General features: G+C 49.6%; 1 protein-coding gene across 1 annotated transcript in view; it reads right to left on the reverse strand.

The window, feature by feature from the left end:
• Positions 1–20,241, reverse strand: part of atg9a (ATG9 autophagy related 9 homolog A (S. cerevisiae)) — a 49,015-nt gene that overhangs the window by 7,328 nt on the left and 21,446 nt on the right. The window contains exons 5-14 of the mRNA XM_080199639.1: positions 20,052–20,213; positions 17,259–17,400; positions 14,659–15,407; positions 11,993–12,146; positions 11,161–11,340; positions 10,232–10,477; positions 8,086–8,276; positions 6,705–6,822; positions 3,805–4,033; positions 136–269 (exon numbers count right to left, since the gene is read on the reverse strand). Of these exons, the coding sequence (XP_080055765.1) occupies positions 136–269; positions 3,805–4,033; positions 6,705–6,822; positions 8,086–8,276; positions 10,232–10,477; positions 11,161–11,340; positions 11,993–12,146; positions 14,659–15,407; positions 17,259–17,400; positions 20,052–20,213 (2,305 nt within the window). The remainder of the gene's footprint in view (positions 1–135; positions 270–3,804; positions 4,034–6,704; positions 6,823–8,085; positions 8,277–10,231; positions 10,478–11,160; positions 11,341–11,992; positions 12,147–14,658; positions 15,408–17,258; positions 17,401–20,051; positions 20,214–20,241) is intronic.

A 20,241-nucleotide genomic window follows, 5' to 3' on the forward strand; every position in this document is an offset into this window, starting at 1 on the left:
GGTTCAGATTTTTAGAACCACCTACAAAAAGTAACCCATACCTTTCCTCAATGTCCAAATCTGAATCTGCCAAGACAGGCCCTTAGAGCCTGGGCCTACGCTGCTCGAGTTACCTGGGCTGGAAGGTATGTTTACCTGGTGCGTTTGTGGGGGTAATTCGTCCTCCGATCCCTCCTCTGGTACAGTCTCTGGTTGCCGAGGTGGGGAGCTCTCCTCTGTCCAGCCCCCCATTGGCTGCCGGGCAAATGGTCTTTGGGGTTCTGTAGAATCTGGAGATCGCAGGAAAAACAGTAACCAATCACATTCTGAATTACTGCTGCGAGAGAGGCCATTTGGCCCATCAGGTCTGTACCACCTCTCTGAATGAGCTATTTACCTGATGCCATTCTCCAACCTCCTCCCTGTAACTTTGCACTTTCTTCCTTTGTAGATAACAGTCTAATTCCTGCCTCCACTCACAATGTCAGGAAGTGCATTCCAGATCCTAACCACTCGCTGAATGAAAAAGATTTGCGTGTCACTGCTGCTTCTTTTGCCAATTACTTTAAATCTGTGTCCTCTCATCCTCAATCCTTTCATAAATGGGAACAGTTTCTCCCCATCTACTCTATCAGTTCCCGCAATCAAATCACCTCTGTATCTTCTTTTCTCCAAGGAGAATAGCGCTGATTTCTCCAATCTATCTTCATAACTGAAGTTCCTCCTCCCTGGAACCATTCCCATGAATCTTTTCTGCACTCTCTCCAATGACTCACAGCTTTCCAAAAGTGTGACACCCCAAACGGGATACAATTTTCCAGCTGAGGCTGAACCAGTGTCTTTTACAAGTTGAACATCACCTCCTTGCTCATGTACTCTGAGCGTCTATTAATAAAACCTAAGATGCTGTGATTTATTCACTGCTCTCTCCACCTGTCCAGCCACATCTCCCAGAAATAAAACAGAACCTGCTGGGAAAATTTAGCCGGTTTAGGACCATAAGAAGTACCAGCAGAAGGAGGCCATTTGGCCCATTGAATCTACTCTAGAACATAAGAACATAAGAAATAGGAGCAGGAGTAGGCCATCCAGCCCCGCCATTCAATAAGATCATGGCTGATCTGTCGTGGCTCAGTTCCACATTCCCGCCCCCTCCCCATAACCCTTAATCCCCTCGCTTATCAAAAACCCATCAACCCGTGTCTTAAAAATATTTAGCGAGGCAGCCTCCACCACCTCAACGGGCAGAGAATTCCAGAGATTCACCACCCTTTGAGTGAAGAAGTTCCTCCTCAACTCCATTCTAAACCGCCCGCCCCCTTTATCTTGAGGCTGTGCCCCCTAGTCCTACTGTCCTTTCTGAGCGGGAAGAGTCTCTCCACCTCTATCCTATCCATCCCATTCATCATCTTATATGTCTCAATGAGATCTCCCCTCATTCTTCTAAACTCTAACGAGTACAAGCCTAGTTTATTCAGCCTCTCCTCATAGCTCAACCCCCTCAACTCCGGTATCAGCCTAGTAAACCTCCTCTGCACTCCCTCTAAGGCCAAAATATTCTTGCGTAAGTGCAGCGACCAAAACTGCACACAGTACTCCAGCTGCGGCCTCACCAATGCCCTATACAGCTGCAGCAAGACCTCCCTACTTTTATATTCAATCCCCCTCCCTATGAAGGCCAGCATCCCATTCGCCTTCCTGACCACCTGCTGCACCTGCAGGCTGGGTTTTTGCGACTCATGCACAAGGACCCCGAGGTCCCTCTGCACCGTCGCCTGCTGCAGTTTTTCGCCACGTAAGAAATAGTCCTTCCTACCATTATTCCTACCAAAGTGGACCACCTCGCACTTGCCAACATTAAATTCCATTTGCCATTTCCTGGCCCATTCGCCCAGCCTATCTAGATCCTTCTGCAGACTCTCCACACCCTCCGCGCAATTTGCCGTTCCCCCAATCTTGGTGTCATCAGCAAATTTCGACACCATACACTCGGTTCCCTCCTCCAGATCATCTATATAGATGGTAAATAGCTGAGGCCTCAGCACCGACCCCTGAGGCACTCCACTAGTCACCAACCGCCAATCTGAATAGCACTCATTAACCCCCCACTCTCTGCCTCCTATTTGACAACCAATCCTCTATCCACGCTAACACCCTACTCTACTATTCAATGAGATCACAAAATCATGTGGAGAACTGGGAGCAGTTTTGGTTCCTTATTGAAGGGAAGATATTATTTTATTGGAGACAGTTCAGAGAAGGTTCACTGGGATGATCCCCGGTTTGGAGGGATTGTCAAATGAGGAAAGGTGAAACAGGCTGGGACACATTGGAATTTAGCAGAATGAGAGGTGATCTCATTGAAACATATTGGATTCTGAAGGGGTTTGACAGGGTAGATGCTGAGACAGTGTTTCCCCTCATGGGAGAGACTGGGACCAGAGGGCACAGTCTGAGAATAAAGGGGCGCCAATTTAATACTGAGATAAGGAGGAATTTCTTCTCTCAGAGGGTTGTGAGTCTTTGGAACTCCTTGTCACAGAGAGCGGTGGGGGCAGAGCCCTTGTGTATGTTTAAAGCTGAGATAGATTTCTAAGCAGTAACGGAATCAAGGATTATGGGGAAAGGGCAGGAAAGTGGATATGAGGAATGTCAGATCAGCTGTAATCCTATTGAATGGAGCAGCAGGCTCGAGGGGCCAAATGGCCTAGTCCTGTTTCTATTTTGTATGGTTTTAAATTATGATAATTCTCAACTCCATTTTCTTGCCTTATCCCCATAACCCTTAATCTCATTGAATGGCAGCAAAGACTTGATGGGCTGAATGGCCTATTTCTGCTCCTATGTTGTATGGCCTTAAGGCCTGTAGTTGCAGGATTTATCTTTACATCCTTTTGTGTGTGAGGATTTAACATTTGCAATTTTCCCTGGCATTCCCCGCTCCCCCAAAGTTGAAGCAACTTCCAGCCAATTCCTCCACGATGCGTACTCTCCTTTCCCTCAGCTCGCTGGGTGGGAGATTATGGAATGGCTGGTGAACAGGGATCATATAGAGCTGGTTCACACTCAGGGAACTGGGAACAGGGAATGGTGCAGTGTTACTGGGCTAGTAATCCAGAGGCTAATGATCTGAAGACATGAGTTCAAATCCCACCACACTAGATTGTAGAAGTTAAATTTAATAATGAAGAAATCTGGAATTGAAAGTTAGCCTCACTAATGGTGACCCTGAAACTTGATTGCTTTAAAAGCCGTCTAGTTCACGACTGTCCTTTCAGGAAGGAAATCTGGTCTCTCTCTGTGACTCCAGGTGCACAGTAATGTGGTTGACTCCTACTGTTCTGCAAAATGACTGAGCAAACTACTTTTGTTCCAAACCACTGCAGGAAAGTGGAAAAGGAACAGTGCTGTAGGTATAGATAGACTGCAGTGGGTTCAAGGAATCAGCTCACCACCACCCCTTCAGGGGCAATTAAGATGGGCAACAAATTCAGGCCTAGCCAGCGACACCCACATCCCATAAATGAATACGGAGTAGCTCCTGGTACAATAGATTCAGCAGGTAGAAGGGACTGATTATGGTGAGTAGGACTATATACAGGTATACAATAGCAAAGATTATACCCAGAGTCAGGGATCAAGGACTGTGGGGGACAGACAGGAAAGTGAAGCTAAGGCCATCTTCAAATCAATGGCAATCTTACTGAATGGCTCAGCTAGCTCAATGACTATTCACCTTCACTTGCTCCTAGTTCTTATGGTCTTAGGATAGTTCAGAGCTGAATTGTAGCAACCTGCATCCCACCCTGGATCCCCCAAACTTACTGCTGATTCCTCCATATCTCTTGTGGATGGTGGGCAGGAGTCCAGCTGGTTCCTCGTGGAGATTGGGAGGTCTGTTGGCAGTGACGGGATAGGTACAGGATCGTGGAATGCTCAACGGTGATGGCCTCGTCATCTCAGTCTCCTCCAGTCCGCTCTCCCCGCTGTCATCACTGTCCTGTCGATGCCACACGTGGCGCAGTGGCTCCCCCTGCATTTGCTGCTTGTGGAGCTGGAAGCAAAGGGAGAGTTGCTGAGGGAATAGTGAGAGTTCTGGACTCATACTGGCCTTGGAGAGGCTGCAGCAGTTTCACCAGAATGATAGCAGGGTTAAAGCAATTAAATGACAAGAGGACAGACCAGGATTGTTTCACTTGAATATAGAGAATCCAGGAAGATCACATTAACCTGTTTAAAATGATGACAGATTGACAGGGTAGATAGCAGGAACTTTGGTTGGCAGAATCCAGCAGAAGTGAGCAAACACTCAGGGGTGATATCAGGAAACATTTCTTCAAACAACAGGCAATGGAAATTTGGAATTCTCTCCCTGTAAAATAGCTGCTGGTGTTGGGAATCAAAACAAGGAATTCCAAAAAAGAGGTTATGGATTTGGGAGTTTACAAACGGGATAGTGGGTTTGGTTTCTGAAGTGATGGCTGATGACAGTTGGTTTTTGGGAGATGGAACAACACCTAAAGACAGAGAACATGAACAATATTGGCAAAGTTTGGGTCCAGGAAGGAACGTTGACTGGTGCAGTTCAACAGGAATTATATCAGTATGGACTACATGGCCAAATGGTCTCTTTCTAAATAATAATAATTAGATCATAATTTTATTGCACAGAAAGAGGCCCTTTGGCCCATTGTGACCATGCTAGCTATCAAACACCTATCTATTCCAATCCCATTTTCCAGCACTTTGCCTGTACCCTTGGTTGCTATGGGGTTTCAAGTGTTCATCTGAATGCTTCTTAAATGCTGTCAGGGTTCCTGCCTCTACCATCCTTTCAGGCAGAGGTTACAGATTCCCACCACTTCCTGGGTGAAAAAGATTTCCACAAATCCCTTCAATCTCCTTATCTAAAATCTCTGCCCTCTGGTTACTGACCTCTCCACTAAGGGGAAGAGTTCCTTCCTATCTACCCTATCTATGTTGTTCATAATTTTATACACCTCAATGAGGTCCTCCCTCACCTTTCTCTGCTCTAAGGAAAACACCCCCAGTCTAACCAGCCTCTCTTTATAGCTGAAATACTCCAGCCCAGGCAACGTCCTGATGAATCTCCTCTGCACCCTCTCCAGTGCAATCACATCCTTCCTACCATGTGGTGATCAGAGCTGCTCACAGAACTCTAGCTGTGGTCTAATGAGTGTTTTATACAACTCCATCATAACCTCCCTACTCTTATATTCAATGCCTTGACTAATTAAGCAAGTATCCCTTATGCCTGCTTAACCACTTTATCTACCTATCCTGCTGCCTTCAGAGATCTTTAGACATGGACCTCCTAGGTCCCTCTGTACTTCCTAAGGTCCGATTGTTCATTGTGTGTTTCCCTTACCTTGTTGGTCCTCCCAAAATGTATTACCTCTCACTTTTCAGAGTTAAATCCTTTTTGCCACTGTTCTGTCCATCTGACCAGCCCGTCTATATCACTCTGTTATCTAAAGCTATCCTCCTCTGTACTTACCACACCACCAATATTCGTGTCATCTGCGCATTTACTGATCATACCCCCACATTCACATCTAGATCACTAACGTACACTATAAACAGCAAGGGATTCAGCACCGATCCCTGTAGAACATGCTGAACACAGGCTTCCAGTCACAAAAACAACCTTCCACTGTTATCCTCTGCCTCCTGACTCTAAACCAATTTTGGATCCAATTTGCCAAATTACCCTGGATCGATCTTGCCATCTTGAATAGTTTCCCACGTCGGACCTTGTCCAAAATCTCACTGAAGTCTATGAAGACAACATCAACTGTACTACCCTCATCTACACAGCTTGTTACCTCCTTAAAAAGTTCAAATTTGTTAGACATGATCTTCCCCTGAATAAACCATGACTATCCTTGATTAACCCTTGCCTTTCCTCCCACACTTCAATGTGATACAGGTAAGGCAGATTGGCCATGTTAAATTGTCCCTTAGTGTCCGTATATGTGTAGGTTAGGGGGATTAGCGGTGTAAATACATGAGGTTATAGGGATAGGGCAGGAGGGAGCCTGGCTAAGATGCTTTGTCAAGGGTCAGTAGAGACTTGATGGACCGAACGACCTCCTCTGTACTATCAGGAGCTCATGACTCAATACTTCAATGGGGATTTTCCTACAAGTAGCTGCTCCCAGTCCATTTTGACCAGATTGTGTTCTATCCTATTAAAATCAGCCTTCCCCCAACTTAGAATCTTTATTTCTGGTCCATCTTTATTCTTTTCCACAACTACCACAAATCTTACCGAATTATTGTCACTTTCACTGGAATGCACCCCCACTGACACTTCTGCCACCGACTCAGCTTGATTCCCTAAAATTAGGTCTATTACCACACCCAATCCTGTAGGAATTCTGTGCAAGAATAGGTAGTAGTTCTGATGGACAAAATAAGATCGGAATGGGGGTGAAGGAAGCTAGCAGAGAAACTGAAGCTGCTTCAGGGCACATGATGCAGGGGAACGAGTGTTGGTGTGTGAGAAGGGAAGGGATTGATGCTATAAGGCAGATAGTGACAGATGGAGAAGAGTGCAAGAGGCCAAGAACATTAACAATGTAGGCGAGTGAATAGGAGTCATTACTGGAGATATTACTCATCAGGTTCAAATATCTGAGAAACAGGACAGGCCTCATGAAGCTGAACAAGGTGGTGGTGGTGAAGGGAGCAGTCCAGCTTACCTCGTGCATGTAGAGTGCATGCAGACTCATTTCAGTTGAAGCATACTCTGACATAACCATACTCTGCAGCTGAGCCTCCCATGCACTGCTCCCAGAACTCATCATCCTCACATCAGGACTGCCAAACAAAGAAACAAGAAGTGGGTCAGAATCTCAGGAACCCAGTTTTCCAAAGCCCAAATCTGTCACAGTAACATGCCAAGGAGAATTGTGAGGAGAGATCATTCACACCTAGACAGAGTGAGTATCAACTCAGCAAATTCAACACCTACAGAGTTCGGGCACAGGAATGCCCATTGGAAAAGGCATTTCCCTCCCTCCTTCACCTCGTTACTGTAATTCAGCTCAGGTGGAAACACATTCTGTTTTAACCATTTCCCAGCCAGGAACATCATCAGATTTCATCCGAGACACATTCGCCCACATCGATTCTTAACCTGGGTGCCTCAGTCAATTACACCTTCACTGGTAGCAGGTCAAAACTATCTGGGAGCACACTGACCCCCCACTCTCCATCCCATAGCCTGTTTCCAACCTCACTTCCGCCTTCATCTCCAACATCTCACATACTGAGAGCTTGCCCACACATCAGACAACAAGCAACTTTCTCCACTCTCCCCAGACCCATTCCTCACTCTCCTTAGACATCATTCCCCACAGAGTTCTGTCCATTCTGTCCATGTGAACTCTCCATTCACCTGACGAAGAGGGTGTCCCTCGAAAGCTTGTGAGTATATTATCAAATAAATAGGTTGGACTAAAACCTGGTGTTGTCAGACTTTTTACTCCCCACTCTCCCCAGACCCATTCCTCACTCCCCCCAGACATCATTCCCCACACCCCCCACATTTCCCTGCCCTCCTCCCCACTCTCCCCAGACACCATTCCTCACTCTCCCCACACTCCCACACCTTTCTCCATCCTCACCCTTTCCAGGCACCCCTACCACCTTCCCCAGACATCTTTTCCCAACCCCAAATTTCCCACCCTCCCCCATCTTTCTCCAGCCTCCCCCCACCCCACCTCCCCAGCCACTCCTCCCCCACATTTCCAAGACACCCCACCCTTCCCTCTCTCCTCCCACATCCCTCCTCCCCCATCCCTCCAATAATCCACCCCCGGCACTCATCTTGTTTCTCCAATGCCCTCCTGAGGCCATCCTCCCCATCCTCAGGCCTCCCTCCCCACCAGACTCTCAGCATCACCCTTCAGGTAACACTTACACCACCCAAAATATAGCCCTCCAAAGGCATGCACCCCCTCATCCCTCCCCACCCTGTTGCCTGATGGTGAAAGAGGAGATTCACTCATGTGATAGGACTGATGGAACAAGCATTCATCACAAGCCGGTTAATCACATGGGGCCCAAGTGTGTCCATACCCTGACCCAGCTGTGGGTCGCCCAGGCCTGGGGCGAAGCAGAGAGGTGTGAAGGCTTCCAGGAGGATCCTGGCTGCTTTGCCCTGGAGAGAACGAACGCAATGAGGATGCAGGGTCCAAGGGTCCATCCCGCCCTCTCTGAAACACCAGCGAGGGGGGTCCCGCAATCAGGTTAGTGATCAAACTGTGAGGCTGTAACAACACAAAATCTCAATGTTAGAAAACTCAATCCAGACACCAGTCCATTAACCCCTGGGGTCCTGCCCTGTGAGACTGGCCCTTCCCCTGGGGTCCTGCCCTGTGAGACTGGCCCTTCCCCTGGGGTTCTGCCCTATGGGACTGGCCGATCTGGAGGAGGGAACCGAGTGTATGGTGTCGAAATTTGCTGATGACACCAAGACTGGTGGAACGGCAAATTGAGTGGAGGGTGTGGAGAGGCTGCAGAAGGATCTAGATAGGCTGGGCGAATGGGCCAGGAACTGGCAAATGGAATTTAATGTTGGCAAATGTGAGGTTGTCCACTTTGGTAGGAATAATGGTAGGAAGGACTATTACTTACAGGGCGAAAAACTGCAGCAGGCGACGGCGCAGAGGGACCTCGGGGTCCTTGTGCATGAGTCGCAAAAACCCAGCTTGCAGGTGCAGCAGGTGGTCAGGAAGGCGAATGGGATGCTGGCCTTCATAGCGAGGGGGATTGAATATAAAAGTAGGGAGGTCTTGCTGCAGCTGTATAGGGCATTGGTGAGGCCGCAGCTGGAGTACTGTGTGCAGTTTTGGTCGCCGTACTTACCCAAGGATATTTTGGCCTTGGAGGGAGTGCAGAGGAGGTTTACTAGGCTGATACCGGAGTTGAGGGGGTTGAGTTATGAGGAGAGACTGAATAAACTAGGCTTGTACTCGTTAGAGTTTAGAAGGATGAGGGGAGATCTCATTGAGACGTATAAGATGATGAATGGGATGGATAGGATAGAGGTGGAGAGACTCTTCCCGCTCAGAAAGGACAGTAGGACTAGGGGTCACAGCCTCAAGATAAAGGGGGGGCAGTTTAGAATGGAGTTGAGGAGGAACTTCTTCACTCAAAGGGTGGTGAATCTCTGGAATTCTCTGCCCGTTGAAGCGGTGGAGGCTGCCTTGCTAAATATTTTTAAGACACGGGTTGATGGGTTTTTGATAGGCAAGGGGATTAAGGGTTATGGGGAGAGGGCGGGAAAGTGGAACTGAGCCACGACAGATCAGCCATGATCTTATTGAATGGCGGGGCAGGCTCGAGGGGCTAGATGGCCTACTCCTGCTCCTATTTCTTATGTTCTTATGTTCTTCCCCTGGGGTCTTGCCCTGTGAGACTGGCCCTTCCCCTGGGGTCCTGCCCTGTGGGACTGGGTCCTTCCCCTGAGGTCTTGCCCTGTGGGACTGGGTCCTTCCCCTGGGGTCTTGCCCTGTGAGACTGGCCCTTCCCCTGGGGTCTTGCCCTGTGAGACTGGCCCTTCCCCTGGGGTCTTGCCCTGTGAGACTGGCCCTTCCCCTGGGGTCTTGCCCTGTGAGACTGGGTCCTTCCCCTGAGGTCTTGCCCTGTGGGACTGGGTCCTTCCCCTGGGGTCTTGCCCTGTGAGACTGGCCCTTCCCCTGGGGTCTTGCCCTGTGAGACTGGCCCTTCCCCTGGGGTCTTGCCCTGTGAGACTGGCCCTTCCCCTGGGGTCTTGCCCTGTGAGACTGGCCCTTCCCCTGGGGTCTTGCCCTGTGAGACTGGGTCCTTCCCCTGAGGTCTTGCCCTGTGGGACTGGGTCCTTCCCCTGGGGTCTTGCCCTGTGAGACTGGCCCTTCCCCTGGGGTCTTGCCCTGTGAGACTGGCCCTTCCCCTGGGGTCTTGCCCTGTGAGACTGGCCCTTCCCCTGGGGTCTTGCCCTGTGAGACTGGGTCCTTCCCCTGAGGTCTTGCCCTGTGGGACTGGGTCCTTCCCCTGGGGTCTTGCCCTGTGAGACTGGCCCTTCCCCTGGGGTCTTGCCCTGTGAGACTGGCCCTTCCCCTGGGGTCTTGCCCTGTGAGACTGGCCCTTCCCCTGGGGTCTTGCCCTGTGAGACTGGCCCTTCCCCTGGGGTCTTGCCCTGTGGGACTGGGGCCCTTCCCGTTGCTTTTGGGCTGCTCCTTACCTCTGACTCAGACTGTACAGATTGTAGGGATGTGAAGAGGCCGTTTTCTGGAAGGAAGCTGTGGCTTCCAAACACGGCTCCCTTATCTCGATTGACCTTGTCCTTCAGTTGGCTGATGAAGGCAGTGCTGCCCTGAGGGGGTTGCCAGCGCGGGTTTGTGATGGCAAAGTGCATGAGAGAGAGTTCAGTCTTGCCATCCTCGGCTTGCTGGTAGATGGAGGCTTCAGTCTTTCTGCCAGAGAACCACTGGAAGATAATATTACAGTCAGCAACAAATTCCATCTATAATGGGACAAAACATCACAAGGTGCTTCACAGCAACATTCTCAGAGAAAATGTAAGAGGGTTACAAGGAGATACTGAACCATCATTTGTTGTACAAACAGGAGGCCTTTCAGCCCCTCAAACCTACCCCACTATTTGCTGAGATCATGTCTGATCTGATAATGCCAGCACATCCACATCCTGATAACTCCAAACAGTTACCTGTGACCCATATCCCTTAACATCTTCAGGAAAAATCCGATTTAAAATAAACTGATTATATTAAAATTAAATCTGGCATTGATTACATGGATAAGATGGGTATAGAGGGATAAGGGCCAAATGTGGGCAATTAGGATTAGCTAAGGGTCTTAAAAAAAGGGCGGCAGGGACAAGTTGGGCCGAAGGGCCTGTTTCAATTCTGTAAACTTCTATAACTCTATGACTCTAATTAATGTTTGCAAGTCATCCACGTCATTAGTATAAAGCGGAAATAGCTGAGGCCCCAGCACTGATCCCAGGAATATGTCATGAGTTACTTTGCCAATCTGAAAATCACCCATTTGTTTTCCCTGTTCATTGGCCAATCATCTACCCCAACACACCCCACGATACGGTGTTAGGGGTGAGGGGCTGGGGCACACAGTCCACAGAGTGTCACTTACCGCAGGGTGTCCATGCTGTCGGACATCCATCTGGGCAAAGGAGCAGGTATCCCCAACACCCACAACCTCCACAGTGAAGTTCCGGAAAAAGTCGATGATCTCGAGGGACTTACGCCTCAGGCAGAAGATGAGGATGAAGGGAGTGACGATGGGGCTGAGAAGTTCCTCCAGGATAAAGACCTGCGGACAGAAGCGGTTTACTTTCTAGCAAAAAGCCGCCTGCCTGGACCTCGCTCACAGATCCCCGGAAACAAAATCCCTCTGCAGCTTAAGAGCGTGGCTGAGAGTCACCTGCTGCCCATTCTGACTGACTCAACCCACTCCACGCTGACCCTCCCACACTCTGTGCTGACTGAGTTTCCTTCCAGCCCTCCAGTCACTCACACTGCTGCAGAATCTGGCCCAGCCCAGGTCACCGCTCCACTTTACATAAAATTCATCCTACAGGATCTGGGCATCACAGGCTGGGCCTGCAGTTAATTCCAGCGCCAATCTGCCCTCCATTTCAGAGGGTAAACCACATTGCTGGAGCACTGGAGTCACATGTAGGCCAGACCGGGTAATGATGTCAGATTTCTTTTAATAAAGGACATTAACAACGCAGATGGTGTTTCTGACAATTGACACTGGGGTTCATGGTCATCGTTAGATTAATCCCAGATTTTGACTGTATTTAAATTTCACCATCTGCCACGGCGGAATGAGTCCGTGTGCCCAGGTTCTGCTCCGGGTCGCTGGGTTACTAGCCCAGTGACAATACCGTGATGCCCCTGCCACCCACCACCTCCCCCGACCCCTCAGTTGGAAGCATTTCCCCCTCGAAGCTCCTTACTGCTTTGTATTGAAAGAGCTGAGCGAATTCATCCCTGGTCTCGTAACGATTGGCTGTCCCCTGCCAGTGATCCGGCATGTAGTGGATATGAGACAGAATGACTCTCAGTAACTGCTCCGGGCAGAACACCATGTGTTTGTCTGGAATAAAACACCTGAAAAAAACAAAGATTATTCACAGAAACAAAACAGGAAATATATATTCAACAGCCTGATTGTGGAATGCATTTTTTAAAGTCAAAGGTGTGGCACTCCCCCAGCACTGACCCTCTGACAGTGCGGCACTCCCTCAGCACTGACCCTCTGACAGTGCGGCGCTCCCTCAGCACTGACCCTCTGACAGTGCGGCACTCCCTCAGCACTGACCCTCTGACAGTGCGGCGCTCCCTCAGCACTGACCCTCTGACAGTGCGGCGCTCCCCCAGCACTGACCCTCTGACAGTGCGGCGCTCCCTCAGCACTGACCCTCTGACAGTGCGGCACTCCCTCAGTACTGACCCTCTGACAGTGCGGCACTCCCTCAGCACTGACCCTCTGACAGTGCGGCACTCCCTCAGCACTGACCCTCTGACAGTGCGGCACTCCCTCAGCACTGACCCTCTGACAGTGCGGCACTCCCTCAGTACTGACCCTCTGACAGTGCGGCGCTCCCTCAGCACTGACCCTCTGACAGTGCGGCACTCCCTCAGCACTGACCCTCTGACAGTGCGGCACTCCCTCAGTACTGACCCTCTATCAGTGCGGCACTCCCTCAGTACTGACCCTCTGACAGTGCGGCACTCCCTCAGCACTGACCCTCTGACAGTGCGGCACTCCCTCAGCACTGACCCTCTGACAGTGCGGCACTCCCTCAGCACTGACCCTCTGACAGTGCGGCACTCCCTCAGCACTGACCCTCTGACAGTGCGGCACTCCCTCAGTACTGACCCTCTGACAGTGCGGCGCTCCCTCAGTACTGACCCTCTGACAGTGCGGCACTCCCTCAGCACTGACCCTCTGACAGTGCGGCACTCCCTCAGCACTGACCCTCTGACAGTGCGGCACTCCCTCAGCACTGACCCTCTGACAGTGCGGCACTCCCTCAGCACTGACCCTCTGACAGTGCGGCACTCCCTCAGTACTGACCCTCTGACAGTGCGGCGCTCCCTCAGTACTGACCCTCTGACAGTGCGGCACTCCCTCAGCACTGACCCTCTAACAGTGCGGCGCTCCCTCAGCACTGACCCTCTGACAGTGCGGCACTCCCTCAGCACTGACCTGAGGGGACTGTATAATTCAAGAATGGTGTAAATCCATCAGAAGGTGACTGAAGGGCTTGAGCAGCCGTCTGTGACAGAGAATTAAATGCTTTCTTCAAAGCATGAAAAATGCTTGGGAAGAAAATCATTGGGGTAACTAAACAGACAGAGCAGTGATAAAAGAAGATGTGAAAATTTAATGCAGCATTTCATGACTGAAAGGTTAGCAAAAGATTGTTTTTTTTCAATTGCATTTAGCTTTCAGACTGATGGAGCTGAGAAAGAAAGCACTTAGTGACAAAGATCCTGACCCTTACAGGGAAACATGGTAGAGATTTCCTCTCATGTTTCGGGAAAGGCTGTGACTTAGACGCCTCTCCTCAGTTTCTAATCAAATTATACAGCACAGGAAGAGGCCATTCAGCCTGTCATGTCCATGCCAGCTCTTGGAAATACTGTAGCTATCAATCCGTCTCAATCCCTTGCTCCTTCCCCAGATTCCTGGAACCTTTTTCACTTCAATTTACTGAAAGTACCTTCTATATCCAAAATATTTTAGTTTGCAGGTTATTACCGCCAGGTTGCACGTGTCTGCTTCAGTATTTTATTGCACGTTGAATTATCCAGGTGAGAAATACCCAAAGGATCTCAATGCTGCCTTTCACACTGCTTTCAACCTGAACCCAGTATTTTCACAAACACAATTATAATTATAATCAAGGACTTATTACACTGACCCTCTGACAGTGCGGCGCTCCCTCAGTACTGACCCTCTGGCAGTGAGGCACTCCCTCAGCACTGACCCCCTGGCAGTGAGGCACTCCCTCAGCACTGACCCTCTGGCAGTGAGGCAATCCCTCAGCACTGACCCTCTGGCAGTGAGGCAATCCCTCAGCACTGACCCTCTGGCAGTGAGGCACTCCCTCAGTACTGACCCTCTGGCAGTGAGGCACTCCCTCAGCACTGACCCTCTGACAGTGAGGCACTCCCTCGGTACTGATGCGCTGAGATGCGGCACTCAGTGTTAGTCTGGATTGTTATTGTAAGGGCAGCAAGGTAGCACAGTGGATAACACTGCTGCCTCAGTGCTTGGGTTGCTATCGGTGAGAGTTGACACATTCTCCCCATGTCTGCGTGGGTTTCCTCCGGGTGCTCCAGTTTCCTCCCCAGTCTAAAAGACATGCTGGTTAGGTGCATTGACCCAAACAAGCGCTGGAGTGTGGCGACTGGAGGAATTTCACAGTAACTTCATTGCAGTGTTAAGCCTACTTGTGACTAATAAATAAACTTTACTTTGTTCAGGTGTCTGGAACGTACAGGGCAGGGAGAATATTTGCAGTAGATGTCCTGAGACATCACATGTACAATTCTCACTTTGCCCCCCACTCTTCCCACAGGCTCAGCCCAGCTCCTAGCTCAGGATTCTCACCTGCACACAGTGACACAGAGACCGAGGAGGGTTATGGTGGTCAGCACATGTTCTACAGCTAGAACATCCTCATCGTACACAGTGAGAGCGATCAGCACAGCCAGGATTGAGCCTGCGAAGAAGGCAAGGTGTTTGGCCAGGACAGTAAGCAATGGGGACAGGAAGCAGTTCATGTATTTGGAGGCTGCTTTATAACCCTTGCTGAGCCGAGACTGGAGCTCGTGGTCGAGCTCATTGAAGTGACGGAGGTAACATCGGCCGTACAGTGACCAGCAGCGAGCCCCCAGACTGCCTGGCTCTCGCTTGATCACCTCAGTGTAGCTGAAGAAAGCATAGAGAATCTGCCAGATCAGGATGATAGGGCAGAGCAGCAGGTTGGTGATGCCAATCCACAGGATCCGTGTACTCAGTTTCTCAGCCAGTTCCAGCCGGTTCCCTGCCCGCTTATATTCCGGCTTCAAGCTCCACTCGTTCTGAAAGAGAGAGCCCGGTCCCCACAGGAAGATCAGCTCAAAGTTATACTTCAAGCCCCTGGTGTAAAAGACCACTTGGCCAAGGAAAGGCAGGTGAAATCGAATGGGCAGGAGGGATTTGTTGATCATTGCCACAGTGTAGTTTTTAAATCGGAGGATGCGGTGATAGATATCCAGTTCACTCAGCTCCCTCTTGTGGATGCAAATTTGATGTTCTTTCTGAATCTGAATGATTCGAGCTTGAACTTCCTGCCAACTGAAGTAGGGAAGATCCGCCTGAAAGACAGCAGCACAGGGTCAGCACCCACCCAGCCAGCACACCCCCCGCACAGAACCCCCACCCACCCAGCCAGCACACCCCCTGCACAGAACTCCCACCCACCCAGCCAGCACACCCCCCGCACAGAACCCCCACCCACCCAGCCAGCACACCCCCCACACAGAACCCCCACCCACCCAGCCAGCACACCCCCCGCACAGAACCCCCACCCACCCAGCCAGCACACCCCCCCCCACACAGAACCCCCACCCACCCAGCCAGCACACCCCCCGCACAGAACCCCCACCCACCCAGCCAGCACACCCCCCCCCGCACAGAACCCCCACCCACCCAGCCAGCACACCCCCCGCACAGAACCCCCACCCACCCAGCAACGACCCCCCACACAGAACCCCCACCCAGCCAGTAACTACCCCCCGCACAGAACCCCCACCCACCCAGCCAGCACACCCCCCCCACACAGAACCCCTACCCACCCAGCCAACACACCCCCCGCACAGAACCCCCACCCACCCAGCCAGAAACTACCTCCCACACAGAACCCCCACCCAGCCAGTAACGACCCCACACACAGAACCCCCACCCACCCAGCCAGTGACTACCCCCCGCACAGAACCCCCACCCAGCCAGTAACTACCCCCCACACAGAACCCCCACCCACCCAGCCAGCACACCCCCCCCCGCACAGAACCCCCACCCACCCAGCCAGCACACCCCCCGCACAGAACCCCCACCCACCCAACACGCGCCCCACATAGAGCACACCAGCCCCACACACACCATCAGCACTCACCCAGCCAGCAATCACCCCTCCCCCCCCACCCCCCACAGAATGGCCACCCACCCAGCACACCCCCCCAACACACACAGTACCCTACCCCCGCATACACAGAAACCTCCCACATACACACAGTATCCTTCCCCCACACACAGCACGTTCCCACCACACATAACCCCTGCACCACCAGTCATATCCCCCACTTTTGTGCCCCGCTGACCCCCAACTCCTTGGTACACTACTGACCCCCAACAGCACCCCCATTCCCCACTGCTCTCCCAGGCTGGTGCTCTCAGCTGATCCCCATTTCCCACCGTAAACATTTCCTTCTCCCCGTCACTGACGCACAGTGACAGCTGTGTGTGCCACCTACACGATTCACTGCAGTAATTCAACAAAGCTCCTGAGGCAGCACCTTCCAAACCCACAGCCACCACCATCTAGAAGGACAAGAGCAGCAGATACCTGGGAACACCCCCACCTGGAGATTCTCCTTCAAGTCACTCACCATCCTGACTTGGAAATATATCGCCATTCCATCACTGTCACTGGGTCAAAATTTTGGAACTCTCTCCCCAACATTGCTGTGGGCGTACCTACACTACATGGACTGCAGCAATTCAAGAAGGCAGCTCACTACCACCTTCTCAAGGGCAATTAGGGATGGGTAATAAACAAGCCAATGACACTTGTATATCTGATGTGGGAATGCCGGCGTTGGACTGGCGTCAGGTGCACCTGACAAAGAGGCAGTCCCCTCGAAAGCTTGTGAGTATTATCAAATAAATCAGTTGGACTAAAACCTGGTGTTGTCAGACTTTTTACTTGTATATCTCACAGGTAAAATTTAAAATTGGGCTGGCCAGTGTAACCTGCAACAACTGATGTCGCAGTAATTCGAACCTGTCACTGGCTCAGGAATCTGGCAATCTGGAATCACTAGCAATCAGAGTGCAGTCACAAAGTCATGGCTTCAAACCCCACTTCCCCCTCAGCTGTTCTCACCTTCACCCCAAGGGATGTAATGTTCAGGGAACTGGAAGTTGAGTGAAAAGAAGCAGTAACTTACCATGGATATCTTCAGAGCATTCCTGTAAAAAGCCCGAATTTCCCAATAACAGCAGATGTTGTAGATGAATTTCACCAGCCGATGGATCCAAAAGACTCCAGCAATCAGCAGGATGAAAATAATCAGCACATTTTGCCTGATTCTGAAAAACAGTGACCCTTACCATAAAAACTGACCCATCATATACACAACTCACAATGAGAGAGAGAGGCGGGTGAAAATTATTGATACACTGAAGGGAAAGTGAATTAACACAGGAAAGAAGCATGAACATACAAGATAGCACCAATAGGCCATTCGGCCCCTCCATTCAATAAGATCACTGCTAATCTGTCTGTGTTTATAATTCCACACTCCCATCTACCCCCAATAATCTTTGATTTCTTTTCCAAACAAGAATCTATCCACCTTCGCCTTAAAATACTCAGTGACCCTGTCTCCACCACTCTCTGAGACAAGAGTTCCAACTCTCAGAAGCCGCTGAGAGATGAAATTTCTCCTCATCTCTGCACCAAAAGGGTGACCCTGAATTTTTAAACAGTGCCCCCGGTTCTGGACTCATCCACAGGAGGAAACATCCTTTCCGCATCCACATTGTTAATACCATTTAGAATCTTTTAAACTTCAATCAAGTCACCCCTCACTCTTCCAAACTCCAAAGGAAACAAGCCCAGTCTGTCTAATAGCTCCTCATAAGACAACCAGTTCATTTCAGGTATCAATCTAGTAAACCTCCTATGAACCACTTCCAATGCATTTACATCCTTCCTTAAATAGAAACCAAAATTGCACACAGTATTCGCGATGTGGTCTCATGCATTCCCTGTATAAGTGAAGCAGACATCCTTACTTTTACGTTCAATTCCCCTGGGATTAAATGATAGTATTTGATTTTTATTACATGTCATTCCTGCATACTAACATTTGGACTCACACACTAGAACACCAAGGTACCTCTGCTGCATCTTGAAGTTCTTCAGCTGTTCTCTGTTAAAGTAATACTCTGCCTTTTTCTATTCTTCTGGCCAAAATAAACAACTTCACATTTTTCCATTTAATACTCCATCTGCCAGACTTTACCCACTTCCTCAATCAATCAATATCTAACTTATGACTTCTTTACAACATACTTTCCTACCTTTTGTTGTGTCATTTGCAAATTAGCTATTGTTCCTTCACTCCCCTCATCTAAATCATTGATATAAATTGTAAAAAGTTGAGGTCCCAGCACAGACCCCTGCAGGACTCCATTCATCACATCCCACCAAATAGCCAAACTTCTATCAATGTTAGCACATTATTCTCTCCACCCTGAGCTTTGCTTGGCCGAATAGCCTTTGTGCATCACCTTACTTTCCAAATGCTTTCAGGAAATCCAAGTACAGTACATCTACCGATTCCCCTTCATCCACAGAACATGTTACTCCATCAAAGAACTCCAAAGAATAGGCGTTCTCTTTCACATAACTATGCTGGCTCTTCCTGATTACTTTTAAGTTGTTCCAAGTGCTCAGTTATAACCTCTTCAATGATCAGTTTTAACACTTTCCCCATGACAAATGTCAAGTTAATTGGCCCATAGCTTCCAGTGTTCTGCCTCGCTCCTTTCTGGAATAAAGGCGTTATATCTGCTACTTGCCAGAATATAGGGAATTTTGGAAAATTAACACTGGCATATCTACGACTTCGGCAGAAATCTCTATTAAAACCCTAGGATGAGGAATGAAGTCCATCAGGACCTGGAGACTTGTCAGCCCGCATGCAGATCCATCAATTTGCTCAGTACCGCTTCCTCAATGATTATAGTTTCATCAAGTTCCTCTCTCCCCTCCACCTCCTGATTTATAGCTACTGCGGGAATGATTTTTGTATCTTCAAAAATATTTATTTTCTTATCAACTCCCCAATCTCATTTGCCACAGCAACATTCACTCATTTACTCTTTTCCTATTTCTGTTCAAACTAATCCTTTCCATTTTTACATTTCTGGCATTTTCCTCCCATACTCTAACTTCATTCTCCTGTCTCTGGTGTTCTTTATATTTTCAATCTGACCAATTGCGGATGAGTTGAGATGTCGAATGGTGGGGAAGGGTCTCATAGAACATAGAGCATTACAGTGCAGAACAGGCCCTTCGGCCCACGATGTTGCGCCAACCAATTAAGAAAAAAACAATGACCCTCTAACCTAAACCAATCCCTTTCCATCCATAAACCTATCCACGGATCTCTTAAACGCCCCCAAACTAGGCGCATCTACAACTGCAGCAGGCAGGGCATTCCATTCCCCCACCACCCTCTGGGTAAAGAACCTACCTCTGACATCCGTCCTATATCTACCACCCCTTAATTTAAAGCTATGTCCCCTTGTGCTAGCTTTCTCCATCCGAGGAAAAAGGCTATCACTGTCCGCCCTATCTAAACCTCTAATCATCTTGTATGTTTCAATAAGGTCTCCTCTTAGCCGCCTTCTTTCTAATGAAAACAACCCCAAATCCCTCAGTCTCTCCTCATAGGTCCTTCCCTCCATACCAGGCGTCTCGGGTGGAGCATAAACACCAACACTGGCCAGATGGGCCAAACGGCCTGTTTCTGTGCTCGAAATACTGTGTGATTCTAGGTTTATCATTGTCTGTATTTCATTGAAAATAAACTGTAGCATTGTAAAAACCCAACTGGGTCACTCGTGTCTGTCAGGGAAGGAATCTGCTGTGGTTAAACCTGGTTCCAGTCTGGCTCTATATGTAACTAGGCCCCATTACCCATACAAGGCGACAACTCCCGAGTCCTTACTGGGCAGTGCAGATGTGTGGGGGCAGGAAAGCATCTGGCAACGTGACTTTGACCAGCTGATTTTCACGATGTGTGCTGTTCACCAGCTTGTTAGCGAACAAGATATCGTAATCAACACAGTTGACGAGGAAAGTGGTGAAAGTAACGACGAAAACAAACTGCCTGCAGAAACCGAGAGAGAGAGAGCAAG

This window comes from Carcharhinus amblyrhynchos, chromosome 11 (assembly GCF_965287045.1).
Source record: "Carcharhinus amblyrhynchos chromosome 11, sCarAmb.v2.hapA, whole genome shotgun sequence".
Classification (NCBI taxonomy): domain Eukaryota; kingdom Metazoa; phylum Chordata; class Chondrichthyes; order Carcharhiniformes; family Carcharhinidae; genus Carcharhinus; species Carcharhinus amblyrhynchos.